Here is a 19,286-nt window from a genome sequence, read left to right on the forward strand (position 1 = left end):
TTGTATTGGTCTTTTGTCCGTTTATGATTCTCAAAGTAATCGTTTTAAGTTCCAGGACCTGTAGCTCACACTCATTTAAACACTGATTAAAAATGAATACTCTGACCTATCAAAGATTCTTTTTGTAAAACCCAATTTCGCATGTGATGATTAATGAATGGGACTGTTTTATAGTGTTTGTATTCATCTTCAAAGGGCTCTAATTCAAAAGCATTATGAAGTCCCAGGAGCCTACTGTTAGTGGCCACTGGGCCATTTGAAGCAGAGCGAGTGAGTGCTTAAGCTTGTGTGTTTTGTTTACTGTATTTCAACACGTACTCATGGGACCTCAGAAGAATAGTTTATTATTTTTCTGAAGGTGCAGTGGGGATTGCAATAAAACAATAACACGATGTTGGCTATCACCACGGTCCTGGCGCAGTAAGGAGCTGGGAAAACCAAGACAAATCCTTACTCATCCTCATCTAGTAAACCCAGCCTAGGAAAGGACACCCGTGACACACTTTGACTCCTAATCCAAATCTGGCTCTGACGTCTGGTATCAAACTTACGCCCTGTCCTCACTTTAATGGGTCAGGCGAACAGACACGCGGATGTGAAAGGGTTAAACGTCTACAGTAATTAGAGTCGTATTTCGCGTCAGCGTCCTCCAATACGGAGCTGCGAGAAGCCACGTCCACCCCCTCCATCTCTCTTTCCATCTCTCTCTCCCTCTCTCTCTCTGTCACACACACACACATACACACGCACCTCCCCACCGGCTCCTCCAAGTGCCTAATACACTGTAAAATCAAAGCGCGAGCCTCCCCCGTTCATACCGGTGTTGCGCGTGGAGCACAGCACCGAGAGAGGTGCTTTCACTCTGCTCCCGCTCTCTCATTCTAAGTATTTGGCAAAGTTACCCATACAAATAAATGTGACTAACTTCAATCTTAGGACAGGCTCCTTTTCTCTATTATGTACAGCTGAATGTCTTTATGAGGCGAAAGATGTCCGTGTGAGGTGCTTTACGCACGGGGCTGAAATGGATCACATTCTCTCCAGAGGCAGCTGGGTGCCGGTGACTGGCCTGGTTATATGTCTGCTTCTGTGCGCGTGTGTCGTGGACTTGGTTCTCGCGCAAATTCGCTACTCTATCCCAGAAGAGCTGGAGCATGGAGCTTTTGTGGGCAACATCGCCGAAGACCTAGGTTTGGATGTGGCAAAGCTGTCAGCCCGTCGGTTTCGTATCGTTTCTGGCGCAAAGAAACAGTACTTAGAAGTGAACTTGGAGAACGGGATTCTCTTCGTCAACGAAAAGATAGACAGAGAAGAGCTTTGTGAACGAAGCCCAAACTGTTTTTTGCACTTACAAGTGGTCATAGAAAACCCGTTAGAACTATACAGAGTTGAAGTGGAGATTTTAGACGTGAATGACAACTCCCCCAGTTTCCCGTGGAGCGAGTTTAATCTTGACATCACAGAGTCCGCTGCGCCCGGCTCTCGTTTCCCGTTGGAGAGCGCCCAGGACCAGGACGTTGGCACCAACTCTCTGCGCTCATACCTGCTGAGCGCAAACGAGCACTTCGCACTGAACATCCAGACGCGCAATGATGGGAGCAAGTTTGCTGAGCTCGTGCTGGACACCCCACTGGACCGGGAACAGCAGAAAAAGCATGAAATGGTTCTGACTGCTTATGACGGGGGCTCACCGGAACGCTCAGGGACAGCGCTGATAACTATTACAGTTTTGGATGCCAACGATAACGTGCCTGTGTTTGACCGCGCAGTTTACCGCGCGAGCCTGGTGGAGAACGCACCGAGAGGGACGCTGGTGCTGAAACTGAACGCCACAGACCTGGATGAGGGCTCGAACGGGGAGGTTACTTATGCGTTCAGCGGGCACGCACCACTCAAGGTGCGCGAACTGTTCAGCGTGGACCCCTACATGGGTGAAATCCGAGTGAACGGTATTGTGGACTATGAGAAAGCAAGTGTTTATGAGTTGTATGTACAAGCGAAAGACAGGGGACCCTCGGCCGTGGCCGTACACGGCAAAGTGCTGGTGGACATCCTGGATGTAAATGACAACGCTCCCGAAGTTATCCTCACATCAGTGTCCACTCCCGTTCAGGAAGATGCGCCAGCAGGTACGGTGATAGCGGTTATCAGTGTTATGGACCGGGACTCTGGAGAGAACGGAAACGTTGACTGCCAAATTCCAAACAACGTTCCCTTTCAGCTCCACTCATCTTTTAAAAACTATTACACTCTTGTGACAAGCGAGTTTCTGGACAGAGAAACCGTGTCCGAATACAACATCACCCTCACAGCACGAGACCTGGGCTCTCCTTCGCTCTCTACCAGAAAAACCATTCTCGTTCAAGTGTCTGACATTAACGACAACCCCCCGCGGTTCTCCCAACCTTCATACACAGTTTATGTGACCGAGAATAATGCCCCGGGCGCTTCCATTTGCTCTGTAACTGCATTCGACCCCGATTCTAACCAGAACGCCTATCTGTCTTATTCTATTCTGGAGGGTCAGATTCAGGGCATGCCCGTGTCCACTTATGTCTCAATCAACTCTGACAACGGCAACATCTACGCACTGCGCTCCTTTGATTACGAACAATTAAGAAACTTTCAGATTCTGGTACAGGCACAGGACGCAGGCTTCCCCCCTCTCGCGAGTAATGTCACAGTTAACGTCTTTGTCTTGGACCAGAACGACAACGCACCTGTTATCGTATCCCCACTGCCGAAAAACGGCACTGTGGCCACAGAGGTGGTTCCGCGGGCAGTAGACGCTGGCTATCTGGTTACCAAAATAACAGCGATAGACGCAGACGCGGGGCAGAACTCCCGCTTGTCCTATCAGGTGTTACAGGCTACAGACCCGGGGCTGTTCAGCGTAGCTCTGTACACGGGAGAAATCAGGACTATTCGTCGAATAGTAGAAAAAGACGCAACGAGACAGAGACTGGTAATATTAGTCAAGGACAACGGGCAGCCACCGCTTTCCGCCACTGTCTCCATTGTCCTCACAGTGGTAGACAGCGTGCCCGAGACCCTGTCAGATTTCGGGGACCTCACACTCAGCCCGCAGCCCCCTTCAAACCTCGCTCTCTACTTGATCGTGTCGCTGAGCACTATATCCTTAATATTCCTGGTGGCTATCATCGTGCTGGCTGCAGTAAAGTGCTACAAGGATAGCGAGACTCTCAGCGGGTACAACCTGCCCCCCCTATCCTGCTGCTGCTGCGGGGGGTTTCAGCCAGAGCCGCCCCCGGAGATGTTCAAAAAATCCAACCTCAACCTGCAGATTTCATCCGCCGCCAAAGTGCCCACGAACTGCATGGAGGTGAATGGAAATAGCAGTCTCTCTCAATCATATTGTTATAAAGTGTGTCTAACCCCCGAATCAGCCAAAAGTGACTTTATGTTTCTGAAGCCGTGCAGCCCGAGCAGCACACCGAGGAACAACGAGGCAAAGAGCGCGGAAAACTCGTGGAACGCGCAAAGCCGGAGCGCATCTGTGAACAACGGAGCAACTACTCCCAGTGAGGTAGAGTGAAATCAGCATATAGTATAAAACAAAGGAGAGCGAGCGTTTAATTCCACCCCATTCCACACACTGACACAATAACAACTATCAACTCAGTTTCCATCAGATGTGAATCTAGACTGTGACATTCTCCCATGAAGGTCAAATCGCGCATGCCATACAGGCTGGTACTCAACTTGAGGAAAACCTTCAGTAAAGTCACTCTTTTCTTCTATCACTCCCTCGTTAGTGTTTTCGCACAGCGTGTCGTCTTCACAGCGTTTTAATATAATTGTGGCAATAATGAATTCTAATTGTGCTGCCCATGTTAATGTTTTGCACCCGGGAAATGAAATGAGACGACGTGAGATTACATTTTAATTGACATGTTAATGAAAGTGTAAAGCCCCATCTTGCGAGGAGCATATGCTGTGCAAAAAACCGTGTCTGAGAACGAAGTGAGATGTCAATTACTGCACGAGAGGAAGATGAGATGTAGTTCAGGCAGTCTCCTCTGTTCAGTCTTGGTATCAATTCAAGCATTTAATAATAATTCGAGAACTAATTATAGAGATTGTGACCTGCGAGAACAATGTCTACATCATCCAGTGTTATTGCCACACAGTTTTCATGCAGTGACGTGCACACACCTGCTTCCAGCGTATCTACCTGAACAAAAAGTCAAGGTTACAAACATGAAGGTGAATGGCAGCTGTTTGAAATTGTCAGCCTTGGGTTCAGGCAATCCATGTCACGGGCACTCGGGTTTGTGAACACGCCTTCTTGTTTTCAAACTAACAATACAGGACAGATAACCTCACTAACTATGCCTCAAGGGCACAAGGACGACCGAACCATTATACCAGACACAATGTGGCGTATTCGCAAGAGGGGGGTGGCTGTCCATTATTGATGAAAAATGGCAAATGGTCGGTTTTGGGGAGACAGGGGAGGACATCGCGAGGGGAGGGGGCAAGGAGAAGGAGGGGGCGCAAGGACATGGCTGGACTGAGACGTGGACAGCCTGTAGATCGGCCCCAGCACTGTCCTCTGAATGCGAGGAGAGAAAGAGAGATGTGGCTTCATATTTGTCGAGCAAGGGTGGGGAAGAGGAGGGGGTGAAAGGGAAGGAAGGAGAGGGGAGAAATGAGACGAGGAAGGGGGGTAGTTTACAGAGGAAGGGTGTCTACGCCCGTGTTTTTTTTTATTTTTATTTTTTTTATTATTATCATAATAGACGGAGCAGCAGACCATAAATATGTGCGTAATGCCGATTCCGGTATGAATCGGCCCTGACTCTTTGTCCCCTCCGGTCTAATAGCGTGGAGGGGACAAAGAGTCAGGCCCTTGATACCAGACTCCACCAGGCTGACTGAGAAATGTCAGCCCGGTCACTGACACATACACCTCTGGCCACAAGAGGGAATTCGAGGTCACGGTGAATGTGCCGCCTGTAGCTAAACTCCTTCAGGAGAAAGTGTCCTTCTTTTTATTAATTGGCTCCACCAAATCACCCGGTAGTGCCCCTCAGCGTGCTCACGTGAGTCACAGTGAGGTTGTCTCTGGCGCGTCAAAGACAAATCACAACGAATCACAAATACTCGAAGCAAGTGCATAACCGCGCTTAAGTTGACGAATTGAAGGTGAAAAGGGAGATTAAACACACATCTAAGCGCGCACGACACACAGGAAAGGTAGGCGAATGTGATGTGTGCCACGGTGTGAATGCGTGGCGAGACGTGCTGGGTTATTCCATTTACAGCTGCGAGGGCCGCAAACTTTTCAAGGCTCTCTGCGAGACTTTTAATTAAAAACCTTGCTCGAGGAGCGTCAGGCAAATATTAATGTAAAATGATGCATAAAATCCACAAAACAATGACGTGTGTAATTTTCTTAATTTCCTCCCTGGCACGGTTCCCTTTGAAGATTAAAATCATGTTTCGTTTCATCCCGGTGGGGTTCTAATTGGTTTTGTGCACAGCTGGCTGAGGACAGTATTTTGAATACCGATTCTAATAATAGCTTACGTCGCATTCTTCTCGTTAACAACTTTAGGTGAATTAATGGAGCGTGGAATCCATACTATGAGAATCAAATTGGAATAAATATCACTCGGGTGCTCTCTTTCACCCTTCCCGCTGCGCCACGGAGGATAAAAGCAAAACTAAGTGACAGGCGAATCGTAGCTGGAGGCGTCACCACCTCTACTCTTGAAATGAGCATGTTCTGCCAAACATCCACGGGGCGGCAGCCACGATCCATCTGAAAAGAATCGTGTCTTCAATTCAGGAGGGATCCCAAGAAAGTCTACTCCTGTCAGCTATCAGTGACCTCTATCATAACAGACATCGTTTAGATGAAATTAAAAATAGAGCCACACGGAACTGATCGTTGACATGAATACCCTTCCATTAACTCTGACAATATCTTCCCTCTGCAGCTAAAGCAGCCAAACACAGACTGGACTCTCACGAAGAACAAAAACTCCTCTATTAAAAGGTATAGTTCTGAACTTTGACCTGATTTCTGTAGAGCAGCATTATGACCTGCCCCCCCCCCCCCCCCCCCCATCACACACAAACACACACACACAAGTATGTGCTCAATAAAGCTCTAAAGCATACAGTCTGCATAAAAAATGCTCATGTCAATATGATTTGCATTTTCATAAATATGAGTCAACGGTGTTGTTACACAGACTTATTTCATTTGTAGTTACAATTCCATAAACATGGATGGCACCCTCATGCGAAAAGCCATGCATGCAGACCCAGAAAACTATGTCACCTCAATGGCACCTGGACAATACTGGACCTGGGGTACTCACATGAGAGGCACGAAAGGTGAGAGAGGCTAAATGCATTCCTGCTTATGTATGCATATGGAGTATTTCATCGACACTACTTTAATATTACACACGCTGCGCATCCTCGTTCTTTAATTTTTTTACTTTTTTGTTATTCCCTTAACTCACTTGTAGCTGACGGCCTACCTCATCCTCACTAAACTGACCACTAAACAGATCACTGCTCCTTTTACTGCATTTAATCGTTAACAGTCCTTACAACAAGCTGTAAAGACATGAGTCAGTATTGAATAATAAGCAGTTGTTTCTTCTCTCCTTTCTCCTCATGTTATAGATTATAAAATGTCTCCTTCACCCAGTGGGATTCCCTCTCGCCCCTGGACTCCTCGGTGTACACCTCCTCCCCAGCAGCAGCAGCCTTCAATCCCCTCCCACCCGCACCCACACCCACCACCCGATTACCACCACAATGTGTACATCCCTGGGACGCCATCAGGCTTTTGCACCCTGAGGCCTGCCGCACAGCGAAGCGACCTAGATGTCCACAATTCATTTTCTACTTTTGGAAAGAAGCGCCGTCTCCAGATGTCGCCCCAGGGAGAGACTGCGATCATAAATAATGACCTGTACAATGACTGACTTTTCAATAACTGCCCTAGTGGATGATTAAAAAGATGGATATCCTTATATGAAAACAGAGGTAGAGCCCACCCAGTACATAAATTAATGAACATATGATTTATAAGTGGTATGAAAATAGAAAGGGAAAGAGGAATAATGTATGGACAATCTGTTTTGAAGAAGGATAATGAAGGTCTGATGGCTATTTATTTGACATACCACTGCAACATTGTCAGCATATGTGTCTGTTTTTATTATTAGAATTATCATTATTATTATTTAGACAATCAAACTGGAGCAGCAGTTACATCCAAAATAGTTTTCGAAAAAGCATTCGTGGACAATAATTTTGCACATCCTTATGAATTTATATTTTTTGGTTACATGAAAAAGAAGACGTGTTTTTCCTTTTTGTATCTTTGTTTGCTAACAGAGCTTGTGTGAATATGAAACAGTGAGTATGTATATGCAAGCTGCACCATGAAGCAGACTACTGTAATGACAGGGGAGGGTTCCTTCCTTTACACATGTACTGTATACATTTATGAAAATAAAGTATTTTTTTCATATGGCCTTCCTCTTTTCTTTCAAGCAAGCATTTGTGACCTGCTGTGATTCATAAAACATAATCCCTGCACCAAAACACAGATTCAGTCGATGTGCACGCATAAATGATTTAGATGTAAGTTTTCCAGATCTATGTTTAATTAGCCTGAGTTAATTATTTTGAGGTGAAAAAGTTCCAGAGCTACTCGTACAAGGGTGAAAAGCTTTTCGCCTTGGTAAGCTGTTTTCCACGGTGAGGAATAAACATAGTAAAATGCTAACATATGCTAATTGGAGTGCTTGCATTTCCATTTGCCCGCAGAGAATAGTGGGGTTCATTAACTGAACAAACAGAACCTCCTCTCTCGAAATATCACTTTAATTAAGACCACGAACAGGAATACAAGGGAGGAAAGAGAAAGGATGGGGGTGGGGGGCTCTTAACTCCAAATGCCACACCTGAATCTGAGCAAGGGGGCCTGTGGCTTCTCTCTCTATGTATGCCCTTTTATTTCTTTCTTCTCTGGGAATTAGTTCACAGCATCAACAGATGGGAGCTGGCCACTGGCCAGAAATGAGCAGGGTAATTAGGTTGTCCTATGGCTCAGATTGAAAATAATGTCGTTAATAAGGAAACGGGTGTCCATAGAGAGCATGAAGGGGAGCAGAGTAACCTTCTCTGTAGTAAGGTGATCCACAGGGACAGTGAAAGGGGCAGCCATTTTTAGATCGGCTTGGCTCATTTTCAGGTTTTGATCCTTGAAATAAAGTGGAAGTTGGACATTGTTTTTTTCTTTTCTGTTTTAAACACGTTCAGAAACGCCAAATTCGTGTATATAAAATAGATCACATACATATCAGCTTCCTTTAAAGTCAGCAACTGGTGAAATTGTAGTGAAATGATAAAATATAAAATCTCAACGTTTCTTCTCTTACAGCATAGCAGGACTTGTAAGGCAGACAGACTCGCTTCATTTCCACATCATGTAACCATTACTGTCGGTCGCACTGGGAGCTGTCCATTGTCATAGTGCTGAAACGGCTTTGTCCATTTGTGCCTCTAAATCCAACTGCAACGTTTCCTGTTGTCCACCAGAGGGCGCTTAGAGCACGGTGCAGCAGGCTGGATTTAATGCTTTCACAGCAGCCTCTCACATACATAAATCATGACCTCTTAAAATGTTTTGTTTTTAATTTTTAAGTAGTGATAAGAAAACAAAGTCATGAGGTGTAAATTATGCTCGTAAAATACAAATAAATTGCATACCCCTCCCCCCCTCTCTAATGTCAGTGGTAGGTTTAACCAAAAAAATACCAATAATGCAACAACATAACATTAGATGAAAACGCTGTTACAACACTGTTGCAACAACCTTGCATTCATTAATGTAAAAAAAATGCTCTACTTAAATGAAGCAATTGAATGTTGCAGCTTGCTGTGGTGAAAAGCTTTAAATACTGTTGATTACATTAATCTCTGTTTGTTCGTTTTTTTCGTTAACCACATCTTACTCTGCAAACTAACTACTACAGTTTCCCCAAAATATAAACACATAAACAAAGTAGTTGAGTAAAAAACACACAATTACACAAAGAAACATAGATGAAATGTGGTTTAAATACTCAAGTAAAGGACAAAAAAGGACAAGTGCCTCCGAAAACTACTTAGTAAACTGTAAGTTAAGTTATTTATATATTATAGATGTTTAAATTTGATTAATTTATGATCACAACGTTTTCACAGTCACTATACTGACCAGTTTTTCCACAGAATAGTTCCCCGGTAGAGGGCATCATTGAGTAAAAATTATTTTAGTGATCCACTTATTTAAAACTCTTATCCAACCCAGGGAGAAGTGTTCCCCTCCAAACAAAACTTGTTGGACAGAAAATATAACAGAAAATATTATGTGGACACCGTGTAATGTACAAACAAAACAAACAAGCAAAAACAAAAAACTGGTCGAATCTCAGTGGGAGTCATACTGTCTGTTGCATGGGCCCCCATTTTTTTGTGTCTCTGAAGCCCTTTATGACTCAGTCTGTTTGCTTAGGGTTGTTGTCATATGGGCAGATCAGATTCTTCACTAATAGTCTCATGCGTGATAACATCTGAGCCTATATTGCAAAGCCTAGTGAGTTCTTGGCAAAAAGCATAATGAAAAAGTAATTAAAAATAATTGTAATAAAATGTAATAAAACTTTGGCAGTCAAGGAGTACTACCACTACTACCACATATATTAGTGAGCCACCATTTCATGAGTAAGATGGCTCAGTGTACATTTTTAAACTTAATTTTCAATCTTTAAGATAATTAAATGAATGTAACAATCATTTCCATCAAATCTGACTTTTTATATCAAGTGTGCATGGATTTTTTAAATGTAAAATTGTGGTTTCAGATAATAAAATTTTTTAAATAAAGCATTCCAAACCATGAAGTTACATAAAGTAGTGGCTCAGACACATTCACATTCTAGTGACCAGTGCTGTTTCCAAATTAGTTTCATCTTCAACAAATCTAAAATTATTTTGACCAAGACTATTTATTAGAAAAAGTCAGGTTTCACATTTTCAGAGGCATTTTCTAGCCAATCCTTACAGTGTATGTACAAAGGAAATGGCATTTTAAGCAGTGATTGATTAGAAAATAACACATGTTGAATTAACACAAAAAATTACAAAAAGTGAAGATTACAGTTGGGTGTGACCTGATTAAAGCATCCATAGATACAGGCCAGACTCATCTAGTCCACTTGTGGGACCAGAAATAATAGATAATCAGATAACTGAGGTTAGATTGATAGAGGCTGTGATGATCACTGGCACTCCTTTTGGCTCTTTTAAACGCAGGGTTCTCCTCATCATGATGAACTGTCAGCTTAGGTCTTTAAGGGAAACTTGATGGATTCAAGGAGATTTATTGTCATTCGCATCACATGTTTACATGAGGTGGAACCTCATGTACACATGGTCCCGGAGCAAGAAGAAACAGTATTTTAAATTGTAAGTAAATTAATAGTTAAAAAAACAAATACAATTACCAGTCGGGAGAATAGATATAGAAATGTAGGTATAAATATAGGTATAGATACTTTAGCAGCAAACGGGCATAATGACCAGCATTGATAAAGTGACGGTGTCAGTAAGTGTCTTATTGTAAACTGTGATGTAATCCAGTTGCAGTACAGAAGGTAAACCAAAATACCCAAGGTATGTGTAGCTCTCTCTCTCTTCTGTGAACATGATGATCCATATACAGTGGAAGTCCCCAGTGAGCTGTTTATTACATTTATCAATCCCATTCTCCTTTGCCTTAAAACTATTGCACAAAAACACTTTTCCTTCTATGGGCTTCTCACAACAGCAGTTATGAGTGTACTTTAATGAGCAGATAATAATTTTATTGCAGCCCGGAAATACTTCCAGGCACTAAGTGTACTGAGTGTATCCTTGACTATCATAGAGCTCACACTAATTAGAACATTGCTTAACATATTTTTTTTCCATCAGTGAGATCCGCCTGTGGATCGCAGCTTGTACTCTGGCTTGCAGAGTACAACAGTCAGACTGAAATCAGGAACATAACGGTGCATGATAACTGTGCAAACATTTCAAATACACAGCCAGTGGTGGGAGGTAAAAAGCTGATCTTAATTTGCCTTTTTGTCAAGAACTTTGACAAGACAGTTATCTAAAAGGAGACGAATTGCACAGTGAGAGATTTTGCTAAGGCAGCTGCAGTAAACTCTGACACATGCTCTCTATCTTTCTCTCTTTCTCTGCCAACTGTAAACATCCTTTGATTGAGAGTATCACTCTTTCCTGATTCCAACCAGTCAGATTTTGGCACTACTCTCTGCTGCTGTCAGCTGTCATTTAGGTGTCAGATCAAGGAGGGACGCACGTCTCCTTCACACAATTCACCTCCAGGTTTTATCAGTGTCTTCTCACTGATTACATCACACCCACTCACATCTTCATCATTGTTCTTCACCCCTACTGTACCTCTCAAATGTGTAGCCTTGTTGAGTATATGTGGTAAAATCTAGTGAACACTTGACTCTACTTACACTTCAGCTGTTACTCATTGTGGATGTTTACCCTAAAAAACTTTCTGTTACTTGAGTCTCCTTAGACTGAATGCTTCCACCCCCTAAACTACTATAAAGTTAAATGCATACAATGTGTTTGTTTTAGTCCAAGACCTACTTCAACTTCACTACAATTTGGCTGCTATCTTGTAGAGACCAACTACATGCGGATTTCTTGACTGTTTCCATATTACAGGCAAAACAAAACAAAACATGTTTTAAACTTTTAAAAATTAATATAAAAGTAAATGGAAATAAAAGTCATAAACTACAAACTGTAAAATAGCATCTACCAGCACAGGTCATTTGCCAGCTTAGGGCAGACTGTAGTAGGCTGGCGTCAAGTAGTAACAGCGCCAACAGGCTTGTGTATAAAGGCACAGAAAGCTAGAAAAGGTTTATGTCTTTATTATACAATCATATACCCTAGTAATGTAGGAGCTGTTTTAAACAGCTGTTTTAAATCATCTAGTGGCATGTAAATAAAATAAAGACATGCCAACTTAAGGATAGTAGATTGTTTTATCCTCCATGATTTATTCCCTTGTTATAAAGACCTCAGACAATATTTGAAATTAATCCTTTATTATTGCAAAACAAACAACTGTCTTTTGAAGACATGCCCGATGAATGAGAGATGTTGTCAGGATAAAGCACACAGTGCTGCTCGTGCGCCTGTGTGTGTGTTTGGGGATGTCCTTCCATGCGTCAGTGCCTTGCGAAGCTGCAAAGCTGATTTCAGAGCTGAAGAATTCAATACACTATGTTTAGCGTGTATCGCACGGTGTCACTGTTGACCACTAGAGCACACTACCACACTACTCTTCTTCTCTGAAGTCATGACACACCCATTTGTAAAGGCAAAGGACTGGTTTCTTAAATGGGCGCTTATGATTATTTACACACAGAACCTTAATTCATTCTTGTCTATTGTTTTTCTGGATTTTTTTTTTTTGCAAAGATACTCTGTGAAATCTTAAGAATCACAGACATAAAACGGCTTTTAGGATCTGGCTTATTTTTTTCCTGCAAAGGAAAGGATGAGATTTTGCATTGCCGTCTTTGTCTTGTGTGCAACATGGCCAGCCGCTTTGTCGGTGACACGGTACTCCATACCCGAGGAGAAGGAAAGGGGATCTGTTGTGGCTAATCTGGCTGCAGATCTGGGACTTGAGCCAGGAGGTTTGGCGCAACGAGAGGTAAAACTTGATATTTTTTCCAACAAAAAATACCTAGATTTTAACAAAAAGACGGGCGAACTGTACATCGTAGAAAAAATGGACAGGGAATATCTTTGTCCGGCGAAACCCGCGTCCTGCTTTTTAAAGCTCGATGTGATCATAGAAAGCCCCTTACGTATCTTCAACATCGAGCTTGGAATAACGGACATAAACGATAACGCTCCACATTTCCGACGGGACAGAGTAGAGCTCGACGTTTCAGAATCTGCAACGCCGGGCGAGAGGTTCTCCCTGCCCAACGGCGTGGATCCAGATGTTGGTATAAATACAATTAAAACGTACAAACTCAGTGTTAGCGAACACTTCACAATCGAAATTCAGACAGGTAGCGACGGAACTCAGTATGTAGACTTGGTGTTGACCAAATCGTTGGATAGAGAACAGACTGCTGTTCATAATTTAATATTAACTGCAGTGGATGGCGGTGTCCCGGTGCGCTCTGGCACTGCTAATATTATTGTAAGAGTACAGGACACAAACGATAATCCCCCACGGTTTGATAAGCAGACTTATACAATTAACATGACGGAAAACACCCCAATAGGGACCTTAGTGATGAAGCTAAACGCCTCGGACCTTGACGAGGGTTTGAATTCAGAGATTGTGTACTCATTCACCCTTTACACGTCGGAGAAAACACAAGAGGTGTTTTCACTGAATCATAACACTGGAGAGATAACTGTGAAAGGAACTATAGACTATGAAGATATGAAATTCTATGAGATGCACATAGAGGCCAGAGACAAAGGCACGCATCCCTTGCTTGGTCAGTGCAAAGTGGTCGTTAATGTGAAGGACATGAATGATAATTATCCGGAAATCATCATACAGTCTGTTAAAAACACAGTGGAGGAGAACGTAGCAGTAGGAAGTGTTATTGCACTTGTAGATATAAGTGATAGAGACACGGGGGATAACGGAAAAGTAAGCTTGACTATACATCGACCCATGCCCTTTACAATTAACACATCTTCAGATCGACCCATGCATTACAAGCTCATTGTGTCCGAGCCTTTAGATCGCGAAACAGTACCTGAATATGACATTACTCTAATTGTAACAGACGCAGGGATGCCACCTTTATCTGATAATGAAACAATAACTGTCCATCTGCTCGATGTTAATGACAACGCGCCACAGTTCCCCCAGTCATTTTATACTATACGTGTCATGGAGAATAACGCACCTGGGGCCTTGCTCAGCTCACTCACTGCCTTTGACCCCGACCTCCATGAAAACCAGTATCTAGTTTATTTCATAATAGAGAAGGAGATAGCTAACACATCCATGTCTATGCTGTTCTCCATCAATCCAGAGAACGGTAATCTTTACGCACTCAAAACCTTTGATTATGAGATTGAGAAGGAGTTTCTGTTCCACATCGAGGCCAGAGACTCTGGCTCTCCTCCTCTCAGCAGTAACGTGACCGTCCACATCATTATTGTGGACCAGAACGACAATGCTCCGGTTATTGTGTCTCCGTGGCGTGCACAAGGCTCTGTGGTGGAGGAAAAGATCCCCAGATCCACTGATAAAGGATCCCTGGTTGCCAAGGTGATAGCCTTAGACACAGACTCTGTGCACAACTCTCGGATCACCTACCAGTTTCTACAGGTGACTGACGCCACCTTGTTTAGTCTGGACCAATACAATGGAGAGATCCGGACTATGAGGATGTTCAGTTACAGAGATCCACGCCACCAGAGACTGGTTGTTGTTGCCAAGGACAACGGAGAGCCTGCTCTCTCTGCTACAGTCACCATCAAGCTGACCACAATGGAGACTGCTGTTAAAGCCTACTCTGACATGACTGAGGAGCCTCTGGAATATGACATCTTCTCAGACATCAACCTGTATTTGGTCATCGGTCTGGGCTCGGTGTCGTTTCTGCTGCTCATCACCATATTGGTCACCATCGTGATCAAGTGTCAGAAACCCAAGCCCAGCAAAGCAGCTCCTCCCTCCAGGAACAGTGTGATCAGTGAGAGGAACTCCACCATTGCAGACTCCACTCTGGTCTCCAACGATGCCTACTGGTACAGTCTGTTTCTAGCAGAGACCAGGAAAGGAAAGCTGGTGGTTAGACAGCCTCTGCCAAAGGGCTCCAGGTACATTGTGTCCAGCATACCGAGAGGGACAGGACTGACAGACACTAGTGACTCAGCAGCTTCTACTCTGCAGGTGAGAGTTCAGTGTCGATATTTGTATTTATGTTCATGAGTTTTTATATTCATTATTCATTCATCATATACAGTAGACTCCTTCCACAATGTAAAAGTTCAGGAGTGATTTACTGTTATTTAAGCTCATTAATAGTATTATAGTATTTCTAAATATATATCTATATATATATAAATATATCTATATATATAAATATATCTATATATATATATATATATATATATATATATATATATATCTATCTATCTATCTATCTATCTATCTATCTATCTATCTATCTATCTATCTATCTATATATATATATATATATATATATATATATATATATATATATATATATATATATATATATATATATATATATATATATATATTGAAATTGAAATTTATTAAAGAATGTTCGGAGAAACATTCAATATTACCGGTGTCGCTGTTCCGTTAGTAAAAGGTGGAACTACGAACGTAACCAGCATTCACTGTGGAAGTCGGGACCCGACCAGAAAGCTCAGTGGTGCTGAAATTGCAATGCGAAAAGACGTGTGGCCATTTTACTACGGGAACAACGTAGCGGGAAAATTTTTGTGTGAAAATATTTGTGTTCAAATCCGTTACAGGAAATTTTTATATCATTGGAAAGTAAAGAATATCGTTTAAAGTGCTGCAAGTCCGTGAACAACAAAGGGTTCCTCATAACAATGGAGTCAGAGAAATGGTACGTGCTGTTCATTGCTCTTCTGTTTTCGATTGTGTGTCAGATATCGGGTTCAGTAACTCATTATTCGATGCCCGAAGAAATCAAAGAAGGATCCGTCGTGGCTAATCTCGCCACCGATCTCAGTCTGGATATTAAATCACTGAATCAGAGGAAGATGCGTCTTGATATCATCGCGAACAAGAAATATCTGGATGTGAACAAAGAGACTGGTGAGCTGTATGTTGTTGAGAAGATTGACAGGGAAAATATTTGCAATACCAAGTCGTCAGCGTCTTGCTATCTTAGACTGGAGGTTATATTAGAAAACCCTTTACGAATATTTAATATAGAAGTAGAAATTCTTGATATGAACGACAACGCCCCACAATTTCGAAGAGACGCCATACATTTGGATATATCTGAAGCGACGGCAAGAGGAGAAAGATTTTCTCTGAGTAATGCAGTCGATCCGGATGTGGGGTCCAATTCAGTGAAAACCTATCATTTGAGTGAAAGTGAATATTTTAATATAGAAGTTCAGACCGGAAGAGATGGAACGAAATTTGCGGATTTGATCTTAAAACAGACATTAGATCGAGAGCAGCAGCCTGTTCATAATTTGATACTTACAGCTGTAGATGGAGGAACACCCGCTCGTTCTGGCACTGCCAGTGTTATTGTTCATGTTCTGGACACAAATGACAATCCACCTGCCTTTGAAAAAGAAAATCTTAGTGTTAAAATATTGGAAAACTCTCCAATTGGAAGTCTTGTTGTTGATCTTAATGCAACAGACTTAGATGAAGGATCAAATTCTGATATAACATATTCATACAGTTTATATACATCAGAAAAAACACAGGAGACATTTAATCTGAATCCAGCCACTGGTGAAATTACAGTTAAGGGAGTGCTGAACTATGAAGATTTCAGGATTTATGATATGGAAGTTATAGCTGCTGATAAAGGAGCCAGCAGTTTAACAGGACAATGCACCATAAAGATTCTAGTTGAAGACATGAATGATAATCATCCAGAAATATCAATTAAATCATTTCAGAGTCCAGTGACTGAAAACATCGAGTTAGACACAGTGATAGCTGTAGTTAGTGTCAGTGATAAAGATTCAGGTGATAATGGAATAGTTGATCTTCGTGTTCCAGATAATATGCCTTTCAAACTGAGGGAGTCCTCTGATAACTATTATGAATTAGTAGTGTCGGAGCCATTAGACCGTGAGAAGGTGTCAGAATATGACATCACTTTCACTGTGACAGACAGAGGCTCTCCTCCTTTATCTGACAATGAAACTATGACTTTAGAGCTGCTCGATGTTAATGATAATGTCCCACAGTTCCCCCAGTCATTTTATACTATACGTGTCATGGAGAATAACGCACCTGGGGCCTTGCTCAGCTCACTCACTGCCTTTGACCCCGACCTCCATGAAAACCAGTATCTAGTTTATTTCATAATAGAGAAGGAGATAGCCAACACATCCATGTCCATGCTGTTCTCCATCAATCCAGAGAACGGTAATCTTTACGCACTCAAAACCTTTGATTATGAGATTGAGAAGGAGTTTCTGTTCCACATCGAGGCCAGAGACTCTGGATCTCCTCCTCTCAGCAGTAACGTGACCGTCCATATCATTATTGTGGACCAGAACGACAATGCTCCGGTTATTGTGTCTCCGTGGCGTGCACACGGCTCTGTGGTGGAGGAAAAGATCCCCAGATCCACTGATAAAGGATCCCTGGTTGCCAAGGTGATAGCCTTAGACACTGACTCTGTGCACAACTCTCGGATCACCTACCAGTTTCTACAGGTGACTGATGCCACCTTGTTCAGTCTGGACCAATACAATGGAGAGATCCGGACTATGAGGATGTTCAGTTACAGAGATCCACGCCACCAGAGACTGGTTGTTGTTGCCAAGGACAACGGAGAGCCTGCTCTCTCTGCTACAGTCACCATCAAGCTGACCACAATGGAGACTGCTGTTAAAGCCTACTCTGACATGACTGAGGAGCCTCTGGAATATGACATCTTCTCAGACATCAACCTGTATTTGGTCATCGGTCTGGGCTCGGTGTCGTTTCTGCTGCTCATCACCATATTGGTCACCATCGTGATCAAGTGTCAGAAACCCAAGCCCAGCAAAGCAGCTCCTCCCTCCAGGAACAGTGTGATCAGTGAGAGGAACTCCACCATCGCAGACTCCACTCTGGTCTCCAACGATGCCTACTGGTACAGTCTGTTTCTAGCAGAGACCAGGAAAGGAAAGCTGGTGGTTAGACAGCCTCTGCCAAAAGGCTCCAGGTACATTGTGTCCAGCATACCGAGAGGGACAGGACTGACAGACACTAGTGACTCAGCAGCTTCTACTCTGCAGGTAGGAATTTGATATACAGATAAGATATTTTACCTACATAACATTAAAATTAATTATGATTATTTTTTCTATTTTCCGCTTTACCTTAATCCACAAAAAAAATATTCAGTGAATTATTCAAAAATCTCATAAATTATCATGAGGTACCACTATCAAATGCACTACTTAGTACATAACCAACATAGCAACAATCCATCATCATGATTTAGCAGCTTTTAATTGTGTTCAGGTCTTGTCCTCAAAAGTCAAGTCTGCAGTTAAAAGAACAATCTAAAAACCTGTGTTTTAATAGCAGTATAAATAATGTATATTTAATAAATGAAATGCAGTATTTAGGATCCACAAAGCTTAACTTCTTCATGACTTATTCACGTTTATTGTTTTTTATATACTTTTTACGTTTGTACTGTTAGCACAGTTTTTTTTTTCTTATTTAACAATCAGTTTTAGGTGCGCCGTTATCTTCATGTTGTTAGAGTAACTTAATCTCAACTAACTTCTCTGGCTGTGTCCATTCTTTACAGCCATTTCCTCCCTGTTCTTGTTTTTGTGTAAATAAAATTTAATATCATGTATTTTCAATATTTTCCTGTGAATTCTGTATATGCAATATTTGCAACTTGTGCATTTATGATTAATACAATTGAGTACTTTATTATCTCTAATAATTTGTTTTTATCAGTGGTAAAGAGCGACTAGATCACTAAGTCATCTAAAGTACCATGGTCATAAAGATATGGATAGAAAATCATTAGATCTATAATGAGACATTATGCAAAGTTAATGATAACTCGAAGTGCTACCATATTTGAAAATCGTCTGCAGCATTTTAGTGGTATCTCGTTTTATAATGCAGTAATCGTGAGGTCATTACGGTTCATTGCTTTGACTGGTGGATTGTGTCTGAAATTTGATTGTTTTTTCAGCAATAATCAATTTGAACTGATTACATTTAGTAAATGTCACCTTTTATGTTTTGGGACCACCATTAACGGTATCCAGGTCCGTGTGTAGTAAAAACCAAAATATATGCAAAAACCAACGAAAATCAAGAATAATTTGAAGACGTGTGGTGTTCATTGTGGCTCAAAGGCTCCGACAAAATCTCAGGGGTGGCGCTATTCTATCAGTAAATTGCAAAGCAAAGAACGTAAAAGCAGAAAAGCGTGATGGTCTTCGCA

The 19,286-nt window shown here is 42.2% G+C and overlaps 1 protein-coding gene across 1 annotated transcript; it reads left to right on the forward strand.

Annotated features, from left to right (window-relative positions):
* Positions 1–928: 928 nt before the first annotated feature.
* LOC308408784 (uncharacterized protein) lies at positions 929–18,117 on the forward strand (the record flags this gene model as incomplete). Its single annotated transcript, XM_080901193.1, has 6 exons — positions 929–3,547; positions 5,967–6,025; positions 6,242–6,369; positions 6,667–6,938; positions 12,602–15,016; positions 15,772–18,117. Exons 1-6 carry the CDS (start codon positions 1,025–1,027, stop codon positions 18,115–18,117), a joined length of 7,743 nt encoding a protein of 2,580 aa, XP_080757319.1. The 5' UTR covers positions 929–1,024.
* Between the last annotated feature and the right edge of the window lie 1,169 nt (positions 18,118–19,286).

Source organism: Rhamphochromis sp. 'chilingali' (genome assembly GCF_963969265.1).
Source record: "Rhamphochromis sp. 'chilingali' genome assembly, chromosome: 13".
Classification (NCBI taxonomy): domain Eukaryota; kingdom Metazoa; phylum Chordata; class Actinopteri; order Cichliformes; family Cichlidae; genus Rhamphochromis; species Rhamphochromis sp. 'chilingali'.